This window comes from Dendropsophus ebraccatus, chromosome 15 (assembly GCF_027789765.1).
Source record: "Dendropsophus ebraccatus isolate aDenEbr1 chromosome 15, aDenEbr1.pat, whole genome shotgun sequence".
Lineage (NCBI taxonomy): Eukaryota > Metazoa > Chordata > Amphibia > Anura > Hylidae > Dendropsophus > Dendropsophus ebraccatus.
Window position 1 is genome coordinate 30022298 of NC_091468.1, and position 22633 is coordinate 30044930.

At 41.8% G+C, this 22633-nt stretch overlaps 1 protein-coding gene across 2 annotated transcripts in view; it reads right to left on the reverse strand.

The window, feature by feature from the left end:
• The window catches only part of ARID4B (AT-rich interaction domain 4B), a 123679-nt gene that overhangs the window by 14452 nt on the left and 86594 nt on the right, over nucleotides 1-22633 (reverse strand). For both annotated transcript variants that reach the window (XR_011360335.1, XM_069955555.1), the window contains exons 17-23: nucleotides 21182-21301; nucleotides 15242-15326; nucleotides 11355-11553; nucleotides 7470-8576; nucleotides 4071-4172; nucleotides 1230-1442; nucleotides 140-286 (exon numbers count right to left, since the gene is read on the reverse strand). Coding sequence is in view for 1 of the 2 variants with exons in the window: in XM_069955555.1 (XP_069811656.1) it covers nucleotides 140-286; nucleotides 1230-1442; nucleotides 4071-4172; nucleotides 7470-8576; nucleotides 11355-11553; nucleotides 15242-15326; nucleotides 21182-21301 (1973 nt within the window). In the remaining variant the exon portion in view is untranslated. The remainder of the gene's footprint in view (nucleotides 1-139; nucleotides 287-1229; nucleotides 1443-4070; nucleotides 4173-7469; nucleotides 8577-11354; nucleotides 11554-15241; nucleotides 15327-21181; nucleotides 21302-22633) is intronic.

The following is a 22633-nucleotide window of genomic DNA, read 5'->3' on the forward strand; positions in this document are numbered from 1 at the left end:
TATGATGTCTATCAGTATTGTATATTGGGAGAATCCTCTGACAGCCAAGGCAGGTTTATCAGATCAATCTAGTATCTGAGAGGACTACAACAAGGGTAACAGTTCAATATTTAAAAAATGTAAACAAACAAACACATACTTTCTCTTTCTTTTTTCTTAGAATGCTTTCTTCTTCTATCAATGGAAGCTACTTCAGATTTTAATGACAGATAATGTTTGCGAAGTTCCTGAAGTTTTTCCTGAAGAAATGCAATGCGTTCAACACTTGACATGTTTTCCAGGTCAGCTGCAAATAAAAGTAAATATTTTACAAGGTAATGATTATAATACTTAAAGGGGTTTGCTAAGATCAAAATTTCAACAGCTGTAATAGGGGAGGAGTGCACGCGGGAACCAGTAAGGTACTGATGAGTAGGGGGTTACCCAGTCACTGATTTCATACTGGTGGATTATTCTAAGGATTTTAGATTTTATAAAACCCCTTTAAAGGCAAAAGAGCTTCCTTCTGTGCAGACAAGGCAGTTTTCCAGCCTCCTCCCCCCTCACTTCTTATCTGTTGCAGAGAAGCAAAGTGAAGACAGGTTTGCTGTGTACATTATAACCTATGGAGGGACCGAGGGGGGTGAGTATGCAGGGAGAGGAGAGAACCGGCTCGTGCAGTTTGCAGTATAGGGGCCAGCACAGCACAACTTGCATTTAACTATGTCTCCGTTGAAATGGAAAACTAGTAGTGAGCTACTTAACAAAGGGAATTGGCAGGTAGCACTAGCTGAGACTGCCCTTAAGATTCTTCATAGGGCATATTATGTCCCTGCTAGGTTGCATGCTGTAAACCCTAAGGTATCTCCACTCTGTTTTCGACGGTGCAATGCTATTGGCAATATGCATTATATTTGGTGTTCCTGCCCCATAGTACAGACATTGTGGTCACAGGTGGTTCAGCTGGTGGTGGACGTGCTTGGACAGTCATTCCTCATTAGCTTATGTGAAAGATATTTCTTACTATATCCCTATGTGACTGCATGACGTATGTTGTACTTTTATTTTTCCAATTTCGTACTGGACTGCAGCTACATGTTTTGTTTATTGTGTGTTAATATTTCTGGAGGCCGAAAAAGTCCCAAAAGCCTTGTATTATACTTCTTATTTCTTTAAATAAAATTGATTTTCTCGACACTACAAATAAGGAGACTATTTTTACCCCATTCATAGCAGAACAATATACATACATAACTGGAAGCTCCACTTGTAGACTTTAGGTAGACGATCATTATATTCCTTTGGAAATGATTCTCTCTCTCTTGTTTTGACATATTTTCCTGGGGTAGACAATCCTTGAGACATTTTGGTATGTTTCGATGTTGCTCCAGAAAATGACCTTGAAGTCTGATGTTTTGAAAGACTTTCCCCACCAGAAAGGTCTTCACTATCACTGGTATTAGCTGGAGGAAAGACAAATGGAACTGAGCTTAGCACTGATACTAGGATTTTTATACAGTAACACAGTATAGTAGTATCATGGAGAAATACTGAATACTGTAGTTGTACATAAGGAAGCCCACACATTTTAACTATTTGGATCAACCCACTTCAATTGTGTTTCTAATAAGAATCTTAAGAGGCAACTATAATGCATTGTGTGTGGACCAAAACTCTAAGAGTTAATTAGGGAAAATTGGACTGCATTGCACTGAGGTTTGTAACTACATCAGTTTCCAATAGTAAATAATGGAAGTGCAATGTGTTTACACCTTAAAGGGGTACTCCAGAAAAAATAAATTTCAGATCAACTGCTGTCCAAAAGTTATACAGATTTGTAAATTACTTCTAATAAAAATCTCAGTCTTCTAGTACTTATCAGCTGCTGTATGTTCTGCAAGAAGAGGTGTATTCTTTTCAGCCTGACACAGTGGTCTTTGCTGCCACCTCTGTTCATAGCATTAGCAACTCCCCATAGAAAACCTCTCCTCCTCTGGACAGTTCCTGGTGGTGGTAGCAGAGAGTAATGTGTCAGATTAGAAAAAATACATCACTTCCTGCATGACATACAGCAGCTGCTAAGTATTTGAATGCAGAGAATTTGAAATAGAAGTAATTTACAAATATGTATATCGCTAGATTTCCCCTTTCAGGGTGTGTTGCAGTTGGCTGTATGCAGTAGGTTGTTCTATTTCTTGTTTTTTTAAATACTTGCCTGTTTTAGTCATTTAGCTATTGGGTTGTAACTACTAAAAAGCACTTTAAAAAAAACACAGCATTTCAGTACATTTATCATCTGCGCAATTTACTTTGTGTCTGTGCATTTTTCCTGTGCTGTGCAAAAAACACACAGACCTTGTTAAAAATGTATCATTAGCTGCACAGGCCTAATTGTGCAATTGTGTCTTGATAAATGTTACTTAAAAATTTACACTGTGCACAAAAACATCAAATTAGCCAAAATAATGGCGCAGTAAGAATACAAAATATGCCCCTACATACTTACTGCAAATGGCCAACCGCAATGCAACTGAAGGGCAACTAAACATTTTTAGAACTATAAATTTGCATCTGCGACTCTGTACCCACAATCTGACCCCCCCAAACCGATTGTACCTTCGGATAGTTGCTTTAAATCCAAGATCTGTCCTGGGGTCCGTTCGGCAGGTGATGCAGTTATTGTCATAAAAAAAACAACTTTTAAACGTGCAGCTTCGTGCCCTATGGCCACGGCTTACATTGTGTAAGCATTAGGCTGGCACAACCTCTCCGTCCCCCTTCCCCACCCTCTCCATCATTAGGAATGCTCCAGGCAGATTGTCTACTATTCGGCAGCTTTGTGAATACTGAACATGGGCGCACCTGTGCAATGTTCACACAGGAGACAATCTGCCTGGAGCATTTCTAATGATGAAGAGGGTGGGGAGGAGGGACGGAGAGGTGGTGCCAGCCTAATCCATACACAATGTAGGGAACGAAGCTGCAAGTTTAAAAATTGTTTTTTTTATGACAATAACTGCATCACCTGCCGAACGAACCCCAGGACAGAACTTGGATTAGAAGCAGGTATCCGAAGGTACAAGTGGTTTGGGGGGTCAGATTGTGGGTACAGAGTCGCTTTAAAAATAAAATTAAATGTAAGAGCATCTTTGGCACAACGATCTGATGAAAATAAATGTCCCAGGAATGCAAAATGCAAATGGAAGGAATCCCACTTCCAGCTACTAGCTCCATGCTTACCGCTTCTACACAGGCACATTTCCCTTTCTTCACATCCTGGTGTCTCTCTCCCACAACCCCAAACAGGTATTTAACTCTTTTAACCTATTAAAGACTAGAACATTTTAATGTATTTTTTTCTATTTTCAATTCCCTCCTCATCCTTAGGGAGTAATCGCCTGTTTGCTTTTTGGAAGAACCAAAAGGCATCTATGGCCCCCTACAAGGGTCCTTTTACACACACAGATATCTGACAGATAATTTGACAGATTTCTGAAGCCAAAGGCAGGAATGGATTTGAAAAGAGGAGAAATCTAAATCTTTCCTTTATGACCTGTTCCCTGTTTATAGTCTGTACCTGGCTTTGGCTTCAAAATTCTGTGTGTGTAAAAGGACCCTTACACGGAGCGATAATCTGCCGAACCAAGGCAATTTGGCAGATCATTGTCCTATGTAATAAAGACGATGACAATGATTATGGGCTGATCGTGTAGCATCGCTACGTGTAATATCAATGCGTGCCCAATGGCTGATGACTGTAAAAAAAAAAAAAAATTATATATATTCATACATACATACATATACATACCTCCCATTACATTCAAGGACTATATGTGGGAACGGTGGTAGTGGTGTTGGTGGGAGTGAAAATGGATGTGTGTTTTTGATCAAGTTATTTTTGTAATGGTTAACTTATAATGGATCTGTGTTTATAGGCAGCAGTTATACATAATATTTTGGTCAGTATTTGGAACCCACTCCTGATTTGGTTAAAAATACTGATCAAACTGTGTAAATCCAGCCTAATTATTGTAAATTATACCATTCCTACAATGAAGAATATACAAAAACAATGAAATAAATATACTTACAAATTTTCCGTTTATGAGTAACAGACTTGTGGTTTCTTTTGAGCTTCTTCACTGTGCAATTTTCAATATGGTCACCGTTATCTTCTGCAAGTCTTTTTAGGCCTATTTGTAATAGAATAAGAAGATGATGATTGTAACAGAACAGAACTACAAACCTATGGAACTTCAAAATACTAATGTATCTAAAAGATGTTAGTAAAATGCCTTCTAATCTGTCAATCACTATCAATGGCTGCACTCTGTCCCCTGTCCCCCAAGTCCGCTGCCTTGGGGTCACCTTTGACTCTGCCCTGTCCTTAAACCACATATTCAGGCCCTGACCACCTCCTGCCGCCTTCACCTCAAAAACATTTCCAGAATCCGCTCTTTCCTCACCCCTGACTGCACCAAACTATTGGTACATGCTCTCATTATCTCCCGCTTGGACTACTGTAACATCCTCCTCTCTGGCCTTCCAGCTAACTCCCTTGATCCCCTCCAGTCTATCCTTAACTCTGCCGCCCGACTAATCAACCTTTCCCCTCGCTTTGCCTCTGCCTCTCCCCTCTGCCAATCCCTCCACTGGCTCCCCATTGCCCAATTTCACTTTAAATTGTTGACCATGACGTACAAGGCCATCCACAACCTGTCACCTCTGTACATCTCTGACCTGATATCCCACTACCGTCCCTCAACCAACCTTCGACTCCCCCCTTGTTCGTACCTCGCACAACCGCTTCCAAGACTTTGCCCGAGCCTCCCCCATACTCTGGAACTCGCTACCCAGACACATCAGTCTCTCATCCACCATCAAGTCCTTCAAAAGTAACCTGAAAACCCACCTCTTCAAACTAGGCTACAACATACAATAACTCTGCATCACACTTGAATGGCTGCACTTTACCTCCTGTTTCTCTCCCTATACCCTATAGATTGTAAGCCCTCGCGGGCAGGGTCCTCTTCCCCCATGTACCAGTCTGTCTTTTGCCTTCATGTAATGTTTTCTGATCTTGTTTTGTTCCTGCCTGTTGCCTATCTATTGTATTTATAAATAAATAATAATAATAATAAAAAATGTATCCAAAAAACACAGGTAGTTTTTTACAAAAACAGTGCCTCCCCTGTCCTGTGTGGTATTACAATTTGGCTCCATTCACTTCACCGGAATTAAACTGTAAAACCCCACACCCAAACTGAAGACAAGAGTGGTGGTGTTTCTAGAAGAACCTGTATAACCCCTTTCATGGATGTGAATGTGCGTAAAAATCAAGAGAATTGAGAAGCCGTTAAAGGGAACCAATCACGCTAAAATTGGCCATAAAGCTAAGAAAACGTGCTGGTACATCACCCAGCACGCTTCCAAAACATACCCTTGTAGCCTGCGTCCCCTGTACATATAGACCGCAAAGTTAGTTTAACAATCTCGCTGTATGTAAATTACCAGCCAAGTAGTCATAGTGGGCGTGTGGCTGGTCTATTAGTAATGGTCCTGGGCTGGTTTCGGCGCTGTAATCATGCCCCTCTGGGGGTGTTGGAAAGCGCCGCATGCTGATGTCACCCGGGGGGCGGCATTGCATGTCTGCGACGCCGACGTCTTTACTATGCTGCACATGCGCAGTGCAGCCAGAGAAGACGCTGCTGTACTGCGTCTGCGCGGCGTGGTACAGCAGTGGCTTCTCCCCCCGCCTGAACCCGCCCAGGACCGTGACTAATAGACCAGCCACACGCCCACCGTGACTACTTAGCTGGTAATTTACATACAGCGCAGGAGAGATTGTTGAACTAACTTTGCGGTCTATATGTACAGGGGACGCAGGCTACAGGGGTATGTTTGGGAAGCGTGCTGGGTGATGTACCGGCACGTTTCCTTAGGGCCCTATTCCACTGGACAATTATCGTTCAGAATCTCGTTAAATCGTTCAAATCTATACGATAATCGTTCGGTTGAAATGCAGTTAAGGATTAACGACCAAACGAGAAATCTTTGATCGCTTCATAAGACCTGGACCTATTTTTATTGTTGCTCGTTCGCAAAACGTTGTTCGGTCATTTGCAGTAGATACGAACGCAGTAGCGAAGAAATAGCGATGAGAAAACGATCGCAAATACGATCATAAGTAATGATTATCGTTCCATGGAAATGAGTGAACGTTTTCAGGTCTTTTGCAATAGCGGTCGTTTGAGATTGTTAAATCGTTAACGATTATGCAAACGATAATCGTCCGGTGGAATAGGGCCCTTAGCTTTGTGGCCAATTTTAGCGTGATTGGTTCTCTTTAAAAGGATGCATTTAAAAAAACAATGGTTGACCTCAGGGAGATCAACCAAAACACTGCAGAGACATCACCACGTGTTTCTCAACGTCAGGGCATCTAGGAACATTGCCCCTGGGAAGTCAAATATGCAAAAATACTGCAGAGACACCAACGTGTGTATCTCAATGTCAGTAAGCTAGCCAGATCTTCCTCAGGGAAGAAACAACCATCCATCTATCCACAGACAGCTGTTTCAAGGTATTTGCCCCTTATCAGTGTTGAGTCGGGTTCTGGCAAGTGGGAGCAAAGCCTAGTAAGTGCATTCTGTCATGGTTTTCGGCATTCTCCTGGACAAAACTACATGCTGTGTTATTCTGTGTGGGATCTTTGACAAAATCTGCAACAGAATTTTCTAACAGCGCTGAAAAGGACCTGGGGGTATTGGGGGTAGTAATCAGCAAGCGGGAGCAAAGGCTAATAACATCATGGGATGCATCTAAAGAGGCCAAAATGCTAAAGATGAGAACAAAGTTTTGCCTGGTCAGAACACATATGAAATGTACAGCACCGAGCAACCGTATATAAGAAGGATGCATACCAAGACAGTTTATCAGATTTAGTTTACAAAAAGGACGTCTTAGGGGCGATCTGATCACAATGTACAAATATATGTACAGAGATCTTTCTAGTGATCTACTTACACCTAAGTCTGTAACCATGACAAGGGGGCATCCTCTATGTCAGAAGGAAATAAGGTTTCACCATCAGCATAGACGGGGATTCTTTACTGTTAGAGCAAATAGACTATGGAACTCTCTGCCACATCATGTTGTCATGGCTACTTGATTAAATAAGTTTAGGGGATGCCTGGATTTTTTTCTCCATAAATATAATATTACAAGTTGTGGGCACTAGATTACATGTGATAGGACGCTGATCTAGGGATTTATTCTGGCATACTGGAGTCAGGAAGGAATATTTCTCCCAGTGATGGAGCAATTGGCATCTGGCTCATGAGGTTATTTGCCTTTCTCTAGGTCAGCACAGTAGGGTTATAGGTTGTTTCTCTTATCTTCCTTAAACCTTACTAAATATTTAACTATGTAAATTCTAACACAGATGTGAACGCTTGCATAGTAGCTGATTTACTGTACATAATCCTTACCTTTTTCTTTGCTCTCATTTTCCAAGTGGTTACTACTACTGGAACTGATACTGGCATCAAATCCAGTAGGTGAAAGATTTCCCTCTGACTGCAGATCTTGTAATTCACAAGAAACACTGTCTACTTCAATTGTGCTATTTGTTTCACTCTTCATGCTTTCAACTTCCTCTTGGTTCGTTTCCACATTTTCCAGGCTTTCAATGGTTGACTGTGTTCTTCTGTATTCACTTGAAGATAAGGTGGACTCTGGCGTCGTAGGGGGTGTATTCAGCACTGAATTACTACCACTGCTGGGAAAGTCAACTTTTTTATCACCAAACTCAACTGTTTTCTCATCAGCTGCTTTAAACTCAATGCCATCAGTTATAGGTTTTAGAAACTCTGCTGACAAATCTCTACTTTCATCTTTGACTGGCTGGGCAGTCGAATTAAGAGAAGCATCATCTCGATTCACACGAGGTGGAGATGCTGCTCCTTCTGTATCAGAGTCAGAGAAAAGTTCTTTCAAAGTCTTTTTAGGCCACTGTCCTTGAATACTGGACCAAACATCTTTGCGCTCTTTAGCCCGAGCCCTTTCCTCTGAATAATTTAATAGTTTTGTTCTTTTTTCCTGCATATCTGCTAAGCTTGTGTAGAAGCTCGATGCTCGTAAAGTTTTCTTTTTGTCATCTGAACTGCTTTTTTTTACAAATAAACCTTTTGGTTTGGGCGTTTCCTCATCAGAAGAAGAAGTGATTGGGTCAACTTCGAACTGATCAAGCGTCTCTTTGAATTTGTTATTTTCATCCTTTAAGTTCGAAGTTAAGAGTTTTCCACAATCTACTGTTTTTTTCCTGCCACATTTAGACTGTGATTTGGTTACTTTATCTACAAAGTCTTTAACAAGCTTTTTCCGTCTTGGAGTCTCCAGTTCAGAGTCTGTGTCATCTGTAGACTCCTTCTCTTGTTTCACAGCCGAGTGTTTTGAATCGATTTTTTTACTGTTTACTCTAAAGTAATTTTCTTCCATTCCTGTGACACCGTTCTCTTCTGTTTGTGTAGTCATGTCGCTCTTAGTAATGCTCGTTTTTTGATCGGTTTCACTGTCATCTGCAGAATTTTCCGTAGCTGCAAGAAGTGATGTGATGTATATGTATACATATATATAAAACACATATAGCAACTGCTGTAGAAAGATCAAATTGTGTATAAAGAAGACATAAAAGTACATATCACTCAGATCAATACTCACCAGATTACAGTTATTACATTAAAGCGTACCTGTCATGAACAAGTATGCTCACCCGATTGACGTGAAATCCATTCTGCCAACGGAAGTTTGGTATCGAGGAATACAACTAAGCCGGGTCATTATTGACCTGGTGTGGTCGTATCCAAGGATACCTGAATAGGTATACTGCGGGAGGATTTCCTAACATACACTTTCAATAGAAGTCTCTGACAAGTATACACATACATCAACCAGACAAAAAAAAAACACTGTATGTTACCCTTTTCTATGCAATGCCTCTGCACAAAATATGATATATACCAGTCTAGGAGATGCCAAAAGGACTCACATATGCCATCTGTTGGGCGAAAGTGTATGGCTATGCTATGACGTGTCTAGTACAATTGAATTTAGTGTTTAAGCACGACTACAGGAACATTTCTGTCAACTAGTTCTATAAGTAAAAACAAGAGTAAGGGCCCTATTATAAGGAGCAATTATCTGCCCCATCAGGCAAAATCGGTCAGACATCGCCCCATGTAATAAAGACAACGATCAGCCGAGGAGCCGAACATCGGCTGATTGTTGTCTTTCAGCAAGTTTGAAAATCATTGACTGCCAACGCCAATTGCTCTCTTTTCCAGAGTGATCTCTGGAAAAGTAAAAGTAAGATAAGGGCCCTTTTACACAGGTTGACCTAATGATGCAAGCAAAGTCTTTTACCAAGCTCAGTCCTATGTGCAGCCAGGCCAGGTGAACGATCAATGTAATGTTCATGAAACTTATTTACTTCATCATAGTTAGCTGTGAGGCTGACTAACAATGATTTAAAAGGAAACTCAGCAGGTACAAACAAACCTGTTAATATCTCTCTATAGCCGCCTACCTCATCTTTCCGGCATTAGTCTTTTCTTTGGTGGCTTTGCCATTTTTGAGAAGGAAAGTAATATGTAAATGAGCTGGTTAGGAGCACTGGGGCAATTATTAACACTGGAGGGCCGAGGAACGCCTCCAGTGCTCCTAACAAGCTCATTTACCTATTATTTTTTATGAAAGTTCTCAACAACAATTGGACCAACAAAGAAAAGAAGACAGCCACCAGAAGGATGAGGTACACAGATGCAGGGAGATATCAGCAGGATCATTTGGACAAACCTGCTAATAGTTTCCCTTTCACTGGCCAAGCAGAAGTTGTAATCAGCTGTGGAACTCGTTTTTTTGATCGCTGCCCTTTAACATAAAACTATTTTTGGCAGTGAGCGTTCCGATCTGCTGATAATTGGCTTATGTAAAAGGACCCTAAATTAATCAGAGTTACTATAGTTCATACTCTGGCAACAGATTATTATTTTTCATATGATGATGGTAAACTACAACTACTAGTGATAACTCTAAAATGACAACAGTTTTACTAGGACCCATCAAAATAGATTGAATGAGATAAAAAAAAAACAAAAAAACATTTAAGGATAAAAACTAAAAAGAACCTTAGGCTGATGGAAGTAATACAGAAGGTAACTGTGCTCTAAGTAAAACCTACCAGTACTGGTCATAGATTTTAGTGATCACTGTTTTCCCAACATGCTGCTACTCTGTCTTCTATATTATGCTTTCCTAGCCTACATTCAAACTATGTTCAGTAGTTTTTCAGGACTGTATATGATCTCTGCAATCATCCGCAATCCGCAAAAGAATTGTCCGTACTGCATTCGTATATGGTCTGTACTAGAACTTGTCAGTAATTATCGTGAATCCGTAAAACACGGATTACAGATCTAAAAAACTATGGACAGTGTGAAAAAGCCCAATAGAAATCAATTGGCCTTAAGTTTGTCTATAACTGCAGATCCACATTACCAAGCAAACTTACGGAAAGTGTGAATGTAGCCTTACTCTGCTTAATTTTTTTTAAATACTTAAATGGGGAGAGATCAATAAATTTAGGATGACTAAATGTGGAGAAAGGATGACTGTGTTTCTCTGAAAATAAGAGCTAGCTTCATTTAAAAAAAAAAGAAAAAAAAAAGGTCCTAGTTACAGTCAGCTGACCAGATCCCTGACACTGGGTGCTGAGCATCAGCCAATCTGTGCCGGACTTGTTATGCCCTGCCCCCAACTTCTCAATACAAGCTGCAGGAGAGGCAGGAGTGGTAAGAAGATGGGGGGGGGGGCAGTATGGGGACTAACTGCAGAGGGAGATTATACAGTATGGGAGAAGAACTACAGAGGGACTTACATCAAAGGAGCCTAACAACAGTGGGACATACAGTATTGGTGGCTAACTACCGTATAGAGTGGGGCTACAGTGTAAAGGCATACTGTGTTTCTCGGAAAATAAGACCTACCTAAAAAAAAAGCCCTATGCCTTTTTCAATGAAAAAAATAAAATAATGTCTTATTTTTGGAGAAACATGGTAGAAGTCATCAGGGACCACCCCAGTGACTTGCCGCTGGACAGTGTTGTGAGCATTATTTCTCTGAAACACTGCAGTGGTTCAGAGTATAAAATATACCATTGTACAAAGGAAGCCTTTTAAGTGTTTCAAGCTACCCGAGGTTCAGACAGCATGAAACTGAAGATAGGCTCCCTTTAATGAATAAATCAGAGGCGTGGACTGCTGCCTGGTCTGCTCCTATGAATGTTCTTATCTTTTGTGCTATTATGTTATATGTACCTTGAAGACCATTCAAAATAGAAGTAATTTCTAATGGCTTCAATGGACCTGAGCCAGAATTTTTACTTTCTGAAGAATCAAATGGTGACTCGTCCAAATCACATGACTGGAATAAAGGTCGTGAAAATAGTCTGCATTGTTTCGGGCAGTTTTCATCTTTTTCTGACTTGGATTTGCTGTTATCTGTTTCCATCTTACTCTGTAAAAAAAGAAGAAAAAAAAAAAGATTGTGAGAATGCTATAAACCTGTTTTAGAAGAAATATTTTTTAAAAAACAAGTTAGTAAATATAAATGAAAGAAAAAAGAAAGCTAACATGCATATGTGTTCACAACGATTTAGAAGAAGGAACATTATCAAAGAGATCCTCAGCTATCATGGCTTAGAGCCTAGAGGGCCAAAAAATCCAGAAATGTCATAAAAATAATCTACTTTCACTTTGCCTACAGGAGCAATGAGGCCAGAAGTTGTAATTATGATAGTGTAATGGTTTTTTCCTTCAAATCAATTAGTGTCAACAAGTGTTATAGATTTTTAATTCAAGTCTTCCAGTCCAGTATCAGCTGCTGTATGTCCTGCAGGAAGTGGTGTATTGTTTCCTGTCTAACACAGTGCTCTCTGCTGCCACCCCTGTACACATCAGGAACTGTCCAGAGCAGGAGCAAATTCCCATAGAAAACATCTCCTGCTCTGGACAGTTCCTGACATGAACAGAGGTGTCAGCAGAGAGCACTGTGTAAGACTGTAGAGAATACACCACTTCCTGCAGGACATATAGCTGCTAAGTACTTGAAGATTGGAGATTGCAAATTGCAAATCTATATAGCTTTCTGACACCAGATGATTTGAAAGATATTTTTCTACTGAAGTTAGAAACAGAAGATTGTAGAAGAAAAATCTAGTCTGCCCTTTTAGTATTACCTTCTTCTTATTATCTTTGGATAGATATATGTTTATCCCCGGCATGTTTATATTCTGTTATTGTAGAATTATCAACCACATCTGCTGGACGTTTGTTCCAAGCATCTACTACTCTTTTAATAAAGTAATATTTTCTCACATTGCTTCTGATCTTTCCCCCAACTAACATCTCACTCTAAAACTCTAAAAACACTTCCCCCGAACCTTATTTAGTAATTTAACATAATTAAAAGTTTCAATCATGTTCCCCCTTTCTCTTCTTTCCTCCAGACTATACAAATTCAAACCTTAAGTCTTTCCTGATATATTTTATGCCCGACTCCCTCCCCCATTTTTTAATCCAGTCTTTGGACCCGTTCTATTTTATCAATATCCTTTTTTAGGCGAGGTCTCCAGAACAGAACTGAGTATTCCAGATGTGGCTTCACCAGAGCTCTATACAGCGGGATCACAATCTCCCTCTTCCTACTGGTTATACCTCTAGCTATACAGCCCAGCAAATGATTTGCTTTCCCTACTGCCTGGTTGCACTGGTGACTCATTTTAAGGTTGACAGAGATCACTACCCCTAAATCCTTCTCCTCTGCAGCCTTTGCCAACAAAGAACTGCTTGCTATAATACTCGGATGGAGAATTCCTTCTCCCCAAGTGCATTATTTTACTTTTGGAAACATTGAACTGCAGTTTCCATTGTTTGGACAACTTATCTAGCAAAGCTAAATCATTTTCCATATTACTGACACCTCCGGGAATATCAATAAGAGCCACTTCCTTGTGCAAAAGTGCGTGTAAAGGGGGCCTGCCACCCCACGTATCGCTACACAGCATGTGAACATGGACGTTCCATCAAAAGTTTGTTCCGAATGGACCAGAAAAGCTCTTAGTGAGCCGTGGACTTGAATTTGTTTTCCTTGTTTATGGTGCGTTCACACCTACAGGATCTGCAGCTGATTTTCTGCAGCAGATTTCATTTAAATAACTGAACACAGCATCAAATCTGCTGCAGATCTGCTGCAGATCCTGTAGGTGTGAACGCACCATTACAGTGTTTTTGCAAAAGTGGTGAAAATGTCTACTGAATGTAAGATGTAAATTTGTCATCCATAAAAATTGCATTAGATATATTTACGTGTTGTTTACATTGGACCTCCAGGAATATCAGCAAACAAAGAAACCTTAACTACCAAACTTTCTTCTATGTCATTTACAAACATATTAAAAAGAATAGGACCCAGAACAGACCCTTGTGGCACACCACTGGTAACCAGTCTCTGCTCAGAAGATACACCATTAACAAACCTCTGATATCTATCCTTCAGCCAACAATAAATTCACTGAACTATCCAGTCCAAACTTCTCTATCAGCTCTCCATGGAGAACTGTATCAAAGGCTTTGCTGAAGTCCAGATAGGCAATATCCACAGCATCACCTTCATCCAGCACTTTTATAACATATTCAAAGAAATCACATTAGTCTGACATGATCTGCCTGCAGTAAAGCTATGCTGGTTTGGATCCATCAAATTGTTGATTCTTAGGTGATCCATTATATTCTTTTTAGGAGAGTTTTCATCATTTTTACTACAGATGTTAAGCTCACTGGCCTGTAGTTACTGGGCTCTTCTCTACTACCCTTCTTGTGGATGGGTATAACATTGGCTGTTCTCCAAGCAGGAACATCTCCAGTTAGGAGAATTGGTTATACAGATCTGTCAGGGGGGCAGCAATCACAGATCTGAGTTCTTTAAGAACCCTGGTGTGGACACCATCTGGACCCATCACCTTATTCAACTTTAAATAGGAAAGTTCCTCTGACAGTCAGCTTTTACTGAGCCCCAAGCCGTTTCAGACATGGGAGGCTGGAAGTAAGCATTAAGGGGCGTCTGCTACCACCAACATTTGGCCTTGTCTGCTACCACCAACATTTGTGCCTTCCCAGTCCTCTGCTCTAGCACTACTGAAAAGCACTATACAGAGCAGGGTCCCGTTTCCCCCTGTACTGTATATTCTTATACATGGGGGAGTTACCCTCCTGTGTATATCGCTGTCCCCACTCATTGATGATCCGATCTGCACCCGCAGGCCCCCTAGTTGTCTTCTGTACTGTGCAGTAGGGATCGGGCTCCTATCATTGACTCAGCGGACATAATCTCAGCACTTTCCCCCCTAGGCTCCTCATTGCTACTTTTTGCAGCTTTAGCCCTTCTGTCCCCTGGCACTTCTTTCAGCTCTCTGCGCTCTTATAAACCTGCTCTGTGCTTGCTGGTTTCCGCTAGCCCTGTCTCCTCTGCCCTGCAATGTGCTTAAAAATAAAACTGCAATACAGACTGCAAAGCAGGTGCAATCTTCCCTACAATGAGGGGTCCTTTAAAGAATTACGGCATTTAATCAGACACTGAGATCTAGAATTAACATGGAAAAGTGAAGAATGTCACTGCAAGAGCATTTGTGGCGTCTGGTACCATAGATATTTTACCCTATCGAGTGGCAAAACTTGAGCCAAGATGATTGTGTATTGCATCAGACAGCTCGGTCTGTGGACTCGATGTATGTTCTACGAATCTAATTACATTGAGGTTACATTACTATCAGAGGCTGTGTGCACTGTGGAGAGGCTAATGCTAATGTGAGTGGATTCTAAAGACAGATCTCACTCTGCATGCTAAGGCTATGTTCCCAAAATGTAAGAATAAGGGCAAGCAATGGCCATATACACTCCTAATACAGTACTCCATTCACCAACAGTGCACATACCATATGGAATGACAACCATCTAAATAATGAGGCTATGTTTACACACCTTCAAGATGATGGCCGTTTTATTGGAAGGACGGGATTTAAAGGAAAATAACAGCTGTTGCTATACAAATAACTTCTGCTATTATAAAATAGTAAACGGCCATTATCTTGGGAACATGGGAACATATGGTGTCCGAGCCAAAGGGATTGAACAGGAAATAAAAATACCTTCATTTTTCTCCTATGTTTTATTTTCGGTACATTTTTATCTGCCGGCCTGATGGTCTTGTCAGCTTTTAAAAATTCTTCGTATCTAGAAGTTCAAGAGTAAATAAATGAATTGATTGATCTGTGAAGTTAGAGGGGCAGTTATCTCGCATGCACAAGCACTACATGGAGAGGATACACACATTTAAGTTTCCTTAAACATTAATCAGCATAGTCGCCTACAAACGAGAGCTGATCAGCGAGATCAGTGCAGTGCCTTTACACGGCACAGCAAATCCAGTGGCCAGGCTGCAAGAACGATCCTTGTATTGATTGTGCAGCCGTGGTAGCTGACAGCACAGATATGTATATATGGAATATAATGGCTGTCAATCATTCTGGAGTGGACAAGGCTTGAAGATAGAGCAGAGACCGAATGCCAGATCATAATCAGCGCGAATGGTGAGTATAAACTGCTGCTTGTGATAGATAGATATATATACACACACACACACACACACACACACACACACACAATTTTCTCATAAGAAATCATTGAAATGCAGACAATTGGTTCCACACCCCCAAAATAATGATTTTTTATTCTGAATAACATGTAAAACAAATGAAACAAACTGCAGAATATGTCATTCCGCAGCTGGCACCCGCCGGCGGACTGATGCAGGCGAGTGTCTCCACCCGTGTCATAGACTCCATGTTATGCACGGGCGGATTCCATCGTCCGTCCAAAGAATGAATACGTTGGACGGAGAGCGGAATCCGCCCGTGCATAGAATGGAGTCTATGACGGACGGAGACGCGCGCCCGCATCAGTCCGCCGGTGGGTGCCAGCTGCGGAATGCACAAAGGGTTATCCTTCGCTTTTCCGCAGTGTGTATGAAGGAAGGGACAGCCGAATCTAGCCCCCACAAACCCCCCCCCCCCATCCTCCGAGATAGTGGGAAGATCGATCGGAACTGATCTTCCCACTGCTGGATAAAGGTTACCACCTGTACGGTGATAACTTTTATACCAGCACCCTCCTCTTCCGGTCCCTCGCTGCCTGAGCTACTGTAGCTTGCGGCACGATCCGAAAATATCAGAAGCAGTAATAGAGCTCTAATATTTAGCAGCCATGGAGCGGACCCAGCGCTTCTGGATATGAAGGACCCCGTATCGCACCAGGGCAACATTTTCCAGGTGATGTCCCCCACACTGGAAAACAGGAGACCCCAGAAGAAGTGCAGAGTGTGGCGTAACAGGGGGATCAGGAAGGACGCCATGTTCCAGTGTGACGCCTGTCCTGATCACCCCGGCCTCTGCATACTGGATCGCTTCAAGGCGTACTACACGTCATTGGAGTTCTACATTTTCAAAATTCTTTCCCTTATTCCTATTTCAGGGGTCACGTTGATCCAGGGATTATTCTGATCGCCATTATCGAGTCGGGAAGGAATTTTTTTCCCTGTGATAAGGCTACTGTCATCTGCCTTACGAGGGTTTTTTGCCTTCCATTTTCAACCTTATAAACTAATAATTGGCCTAATACCCCCAAATAAATTAGAATGGTCCCTTTTCCCCAGCTAAATAGGTATGGCCGCCATTCCCATTAGAGCAGTGATTTTCAACCAGTGTGCCGTGGCACACTAGTGTGCCGTGCCACATGGTCGGGTGTGCCGCGGGGAAAGTTCCCCAAACTATGGTGCCCCTGTGAAGCAGGAGAAAACAATAGGGGAGAGAAACCTGGAGATGGGGGAGAAACAGGGGAGAGAAGCAGGGGGAGAGAAACATGGGGATGGGGGAAATAAACAGCGGAGAGAAGCAGGGGGGGGAGAGAAGTTTGGTGTAGAGAAGCAGAGGGGGAGAGAAGTATGGTGGAGAGAAGCACGCGGGAGAGAAGCACGGGGGAGAGAAGCACGGGGGAGAGAAGCACAGGGGAGAGAAGCACGGTGGAGAGAAGCAGGGGTGAGAAGTATGGTGGAGAGAAGCACAGGAAAGAAGCACAGGGGGGAGAAGAAAACAGGCCCAGGTTTCATACTGAGTGAGTATAAATACATTTAGAATCTAGATTATTAACTATATGTATAATATGTACTGTTTTAGTGTCATTTTGGTTGGTGGTGTGCCCCGGGATTTTTTAAGTATAAAAAGTGTGCCGTGGCTCAAAAAAGGTTGAAAATCACTGCATTAGAGGATGCCATGATGCAATTATAAACCCTCTGTGCTGCCAGGGCAGTAGAAACCCCCCACAAGTGACCCCATTCTGGAAAGCACACCCCATAAGGAATCTAACGAGAGGGGCAGCGGGGATATGGCCCCCTGGTGACGGCATTTGTGCCGTGAAATTGAAAAAAATTGTATTTTTTATTTTCACAGCACATGTTCTACACATGTGCCCATCACCAGTGGGGTCCATATGCTCACTGTACCCCTTGTTGGATTCCTTATGGGGTGTAATTTCCAGAATGGGGTCACTTGTGGGGGGTTTCTACTGTCCTGGCAGCACAGGAGCTTTGTAATTGCGACATGGCCTCCATCCTCCATTCCAGCCTCTAAATGGCGCTCTGTCCCTTTGGTGGCTTGCCCTGTGCCAATATGGCACATTATGTCCACATGTGGGGTATTTTCGTACTCGGGAAATTACTCTACACGTTTTGCGTTTATATTCTTTTTAAAACCCTTGTGGAAATGGAAAAAAATCAAGGCTAGACCAACATTTAGTGTAATTTTTTAAAAATTTTTACTCTAAATCATTGATCTTGTCATGATTTTTTCATTTTCACAAGGGGCTAAAAGATAAAAAAAACACAAAATGTGTAGAGCAATTTCCCCTGAGTACGGAAATACCCCACATGTGGACATAAAGTGCCATGCAGGTGCAGGGTAAGCCTCCAAAGGGAAGGAGCGCCATTTGGCTTTTTTGAGGCTGGATTTGGCTGGAATGGATTTCTAGGGGCCATGTTGCATTTAAAAGGCCCCTGTGTTGCCAAGACAGTTGAAACCCCCCACAAGTGACCCCATTATGGAAACTACACCCCTCAAGGAATGTAACAAGGGGTGGAGTGAGCATATGGACCCCACTGGTGACGGGCACAAATGTGGAACAATGTATCGTGAAAATGAAATATTAAATTTTTTACAGTATAATGTTGGTCTAGCCTTGAATTTATCATTTTCACAAGGGGTTAAAAGAGAAAAAAAACACACAAAATGTGTAGAGCAATTTCCCCCGAGTCCGTAAATACCCCACATGTGGACATAAAGCGCCATGTGGGCGCAGGGCAAGCCTCCAAAGGGAAGGAGCGCCATTTGGATTTTGGAGGTTGGATTTGGCTAGAATGGATGATGAATGCCATGTCGCATTTACAGAGCCCTTGTGCTGCCAAGACAGTGGAAACCCCCCACAAGTGACCCCATTCTGGAAACTACACCCCTCAAGGAATCTAACAAGGGGTGCAATGAGTATATGGACCCCTTGATGATGGGCACATTTGTGCCGTGAAAGTGAAAAAATTAAATTTTTCACTTTCACGTCACATTATTCCACATTTGTGCCCGTCAACAGTGGGGTCCATATGCTCACTGCACCCCTTGTTAGATTCCTTGAGGGGTGTAGTTTCCAGAATGGGGTCCCTTGTGGGGGGTTTCCAGTGTTTTGGCAGCACGAGGGCTCTGTAAATGCGACGTGGCCCTTGAAATCCATTCCAGTGAAATCCAGCTTCCAAAAGCCAATTGGCGCTCCTTCCCTTTGGAGGCTCGTGCTGCGCCCGCTTGGCACTTTATGTCCACATGTGGGGTATTTCCGTACCCGGGAGAAACTGCGCTACATGTTTTGTGGGTTTTTTTTCCTTTTATCCCTTTGTGAAAATGAAAAATTGAAGGCTAGAACAACGTTTTAGTGTAAAAAATACTTTTGTCTTTTTTCACGCCACATTGTTCGGAAAATCTGTGAAGCACCTTTGGGGTCCAAATGCTCACCGCACCCCTTGTTACATTCCTTGAGGGGTGTAGTTTTCTAAATGGTGTCCCTTTAGGGGTGTTTTTTAGGTTTTGGCACCCCAGAGCCTCTGCCAACCTGAAGTGGTACAGTCAGAAATGACCAAATATAACGGAGCCATTGAAATTCACTAGGCGCTCCTTTATATCTGAGGCTTGTGGTTGCGTCAAATAGCGCAATAGGGCCACATATGGGGTATTTCTATAAACTGCAGAAACGGGGCAATAAATATTGGGGTGCATTTCTCTGGTAATAGGTTCAAAATTATGAAAAATATTGGATTACAATAAAATCTCTGCACAGAAAATTTAAATTTTCAAATTTATTACACACTTAGCTTTTATTTCTGTGACTCCCCTAAAGGGTTAAAAAACTTTCTGGATGTGCTTTTGCAGAGTGTGGGGGTGCAGTTTCTGAAATGGGGTGCTTTGTGGGGCTTTCTAACACACAGTCCCCTCAAATACACTTTAAACCTGAACAGGTCCCTAAAAATATCAGATTTTGAAATTTTACAGAAAATTTGGAAATTTGCTGCTAATGTTTTACGCTTTCTATTGTCTAAAAAAAATGAAAGATAGTTTAATAAATGCCGCCAACATAAAGTAGACATGTTGCTAATGCTATTTAATATATAATTTATGTGGTATAACCATTTTCTGTATAAGCAGAAAAGTTTTGTTATTGGTCAGGTCGGTACGAACACAGCGATATTCATTTTATATAGCTTTTGTTACAGTTTAAGGCATTTATTACTGTAAAAACTGTTTGTGTCTTGAAATTGTAAAAGCAGTAATATTTAAATTTTTTCGCCAATGGAGTTATGTGAGGGCTTTTATTTTTTTGCGGCATTTTTTGCTGACATTTTTGATGGTATACCTTTTGGGTACATCTGACCTTTCGATCATTTATAAAGGGGGATGGGGATTATGTATATTTATTTATTAAATTAATTAAATGATTGATTTAAATTATTTATTTTGTGCGGTGTTTAAACTTCACTTTTTCAGGTGCATCTATAATACATTACAGCACATAATCTGTGCTGTAATGCATTATAGAATGTATGAGCTGTCAGAACAGCTGACAGCTCCTTCATACGATTAGGTCATTGACTCATTGCAGGGCCTAATTGTTCTAATCCATAGCAGCCCAGTCGCATAAAGCAGTGTCTGGGTTGCTATGGGTTGCTTGCGCGGCTCCGGGGGGGGGGGGGGGGGGGGGGGGGGGGGGGTGGAGTTTAGGAGGGAGCGGATCTCCCTCTGGTTGCCCCATAGACACTGCGGTGCTTATGGGGTTAACTGCCCGGGGAGCGGCTCCCCTCCGTGCAGGAACATCACTGTCCGATCGTTGTTAGCAACAGCGGGGGGAGGCAGGAAGAGAAGGACGTTTGGGCAATGTCATTATGCAGGAACTACCTGCATTACATGATGTTTCCCAAACGTCATTTTGCTGCAAGGGGTTAAAAAAGAGGTCAGACCGATTTTTTTAGCAAGTGCTGGGGAGGATAAAAGAAATAACATGCTCTTACCTCCCCGCTCCAGTGTTGGTGGCTGCATACCGCTGCTGCGTTTCCTGGGTCCCGGGGTCTTCCTGGTCTAAGTGGGGACTCGGGTCGACCCAGGTCTCTGCTCAGACCAGGTAGCGGCCAGGGACCTGGGACCGGAGCGGCAAGATGCGGCCACCAGCGCTGGAGTGGGGGAGGTAAGAGCACTTTATTTCTTTCAACCTCCCCAGCCATGCGAAAAAAATGGGTCTGGCTGGACTTCTCCTTTAAGTGACTAAAGTCAGTGACTTCAGTCACAGTTGAAGCACTACTTCACTGCACCTTGCAAACAGCCAACCAGCCTTAATAACTCATAAGCAGAATACATATTCCCTTATACATGTGTGGTCATGACATTATTATCATAGTATTTGTAAGCCTGTGTTATACAATACTCTTCTATCATTCTCCTGGGTCATACCTCATGTGTTCTTTGATGCCCACGGAATACATTTCAAGGTCTTCCTCCTCTTCATTATCTTCTCCTTTAATCTCAGTATTGCTCTCCATAACTTCATCCTCCTTCTTCAGCAAACAAGTTCTAATGTTTGACAACATCAAATTATGTCAAAGTCAATGAAAATCTTCTCTAACAGAAGAAACTGACAATATATTTAAACACATCAGATCATGTGGTTATCTAGACATTAGAGGTATTCCAGTGGGGCTTTTTTTTCCCTTTCAAATCAACTGGTGCCAGAAAGTTTTATAGATTTGTAATTTACTTCTATTTAAAAATCTCCAGTCTTTAAGCACTTATTAGCTGCTATATGTCCTGCAGGAAGTGGCATATTCTTTCTAGTCTGACACAGTGCTCTCTGCTGCCACCTCTGTCCATGTCAGGAACTGTCCAGAGCTGGCAAGGTTTTCTATGGAGATTTGCTCCTGCTCTGGACAGTTCCTGACATGGAAAGAGGTGGCAACAGAGACCACTGTGGCAGACTGGAAAGAATACACCACTTCCTGCAGGACATATAGCAGCTGATAAGTACTGAAAGACTGGAGAATTTTAAAAATAAGTAAAATGTATATAACTTTCTGACACCAATGGATTTGAAAGAATTTTTTTTTCTAAAGTACCTCTTTAGCTATGTTAATAAGCAGCGGAAATTCTGCTGATTTTCCATGTGGATTTTCACACAGGAAATCCACAGTTGACTACAGTTACAGTCATGGCCGTAACATTTTACGGACCTCTAGTAAGCACTAGAGTGCAGATTTCTTGACCTGCACAATGTCGATTTTTGCGGAAGGAGCAAGGATTCCTTGTTCATTTTCTTTCATTCACCTCAATAGGAAAATGAAAATAAAATCTGCAATCAAATCCTTTAGCAGCAAAGTCCACAGATGCAGAAAACGGTTTAAAAAGTCTATCTGGTCCTAGTTTACTGATCTCTTCTGATGACATGGTGTAACCGCATTACAGGCTTCATCAGTCACTGAGGAACCAGCCAGAGAACCAGGAAAGCCATAGCAAGGCAGCAGCAGAAAGCCTGTATACAGATTCTCTGGGCATCCGCTACAGAAAATCACCATGAAAACAAGCAGAATCTGGTGCAAATTTTGCAGCTGCAGATCTAGGGTCAGAAAAGCAGCTGAATTACCTCATATGTGTGAACTCAGCTTAGCGTCTATAATGCTATGTTCCCACACATGATTTTTGTGTGGATTGACATTACAGAAAGGCTATATTCACACACTTGAAATTTAGTAGATGGCTGTTTTTTTTAACACATTGCCTGTTGTTTTGAAATAACACACATTATTTGCCATTAACTTAATTTTAAGGATGTGAACACAACCTTTCTGTGTTTTCATTCTGTTCCTGGTTTTGGTTGCAAAATACGGAGCAAAAATACTGTGTGGGAACATA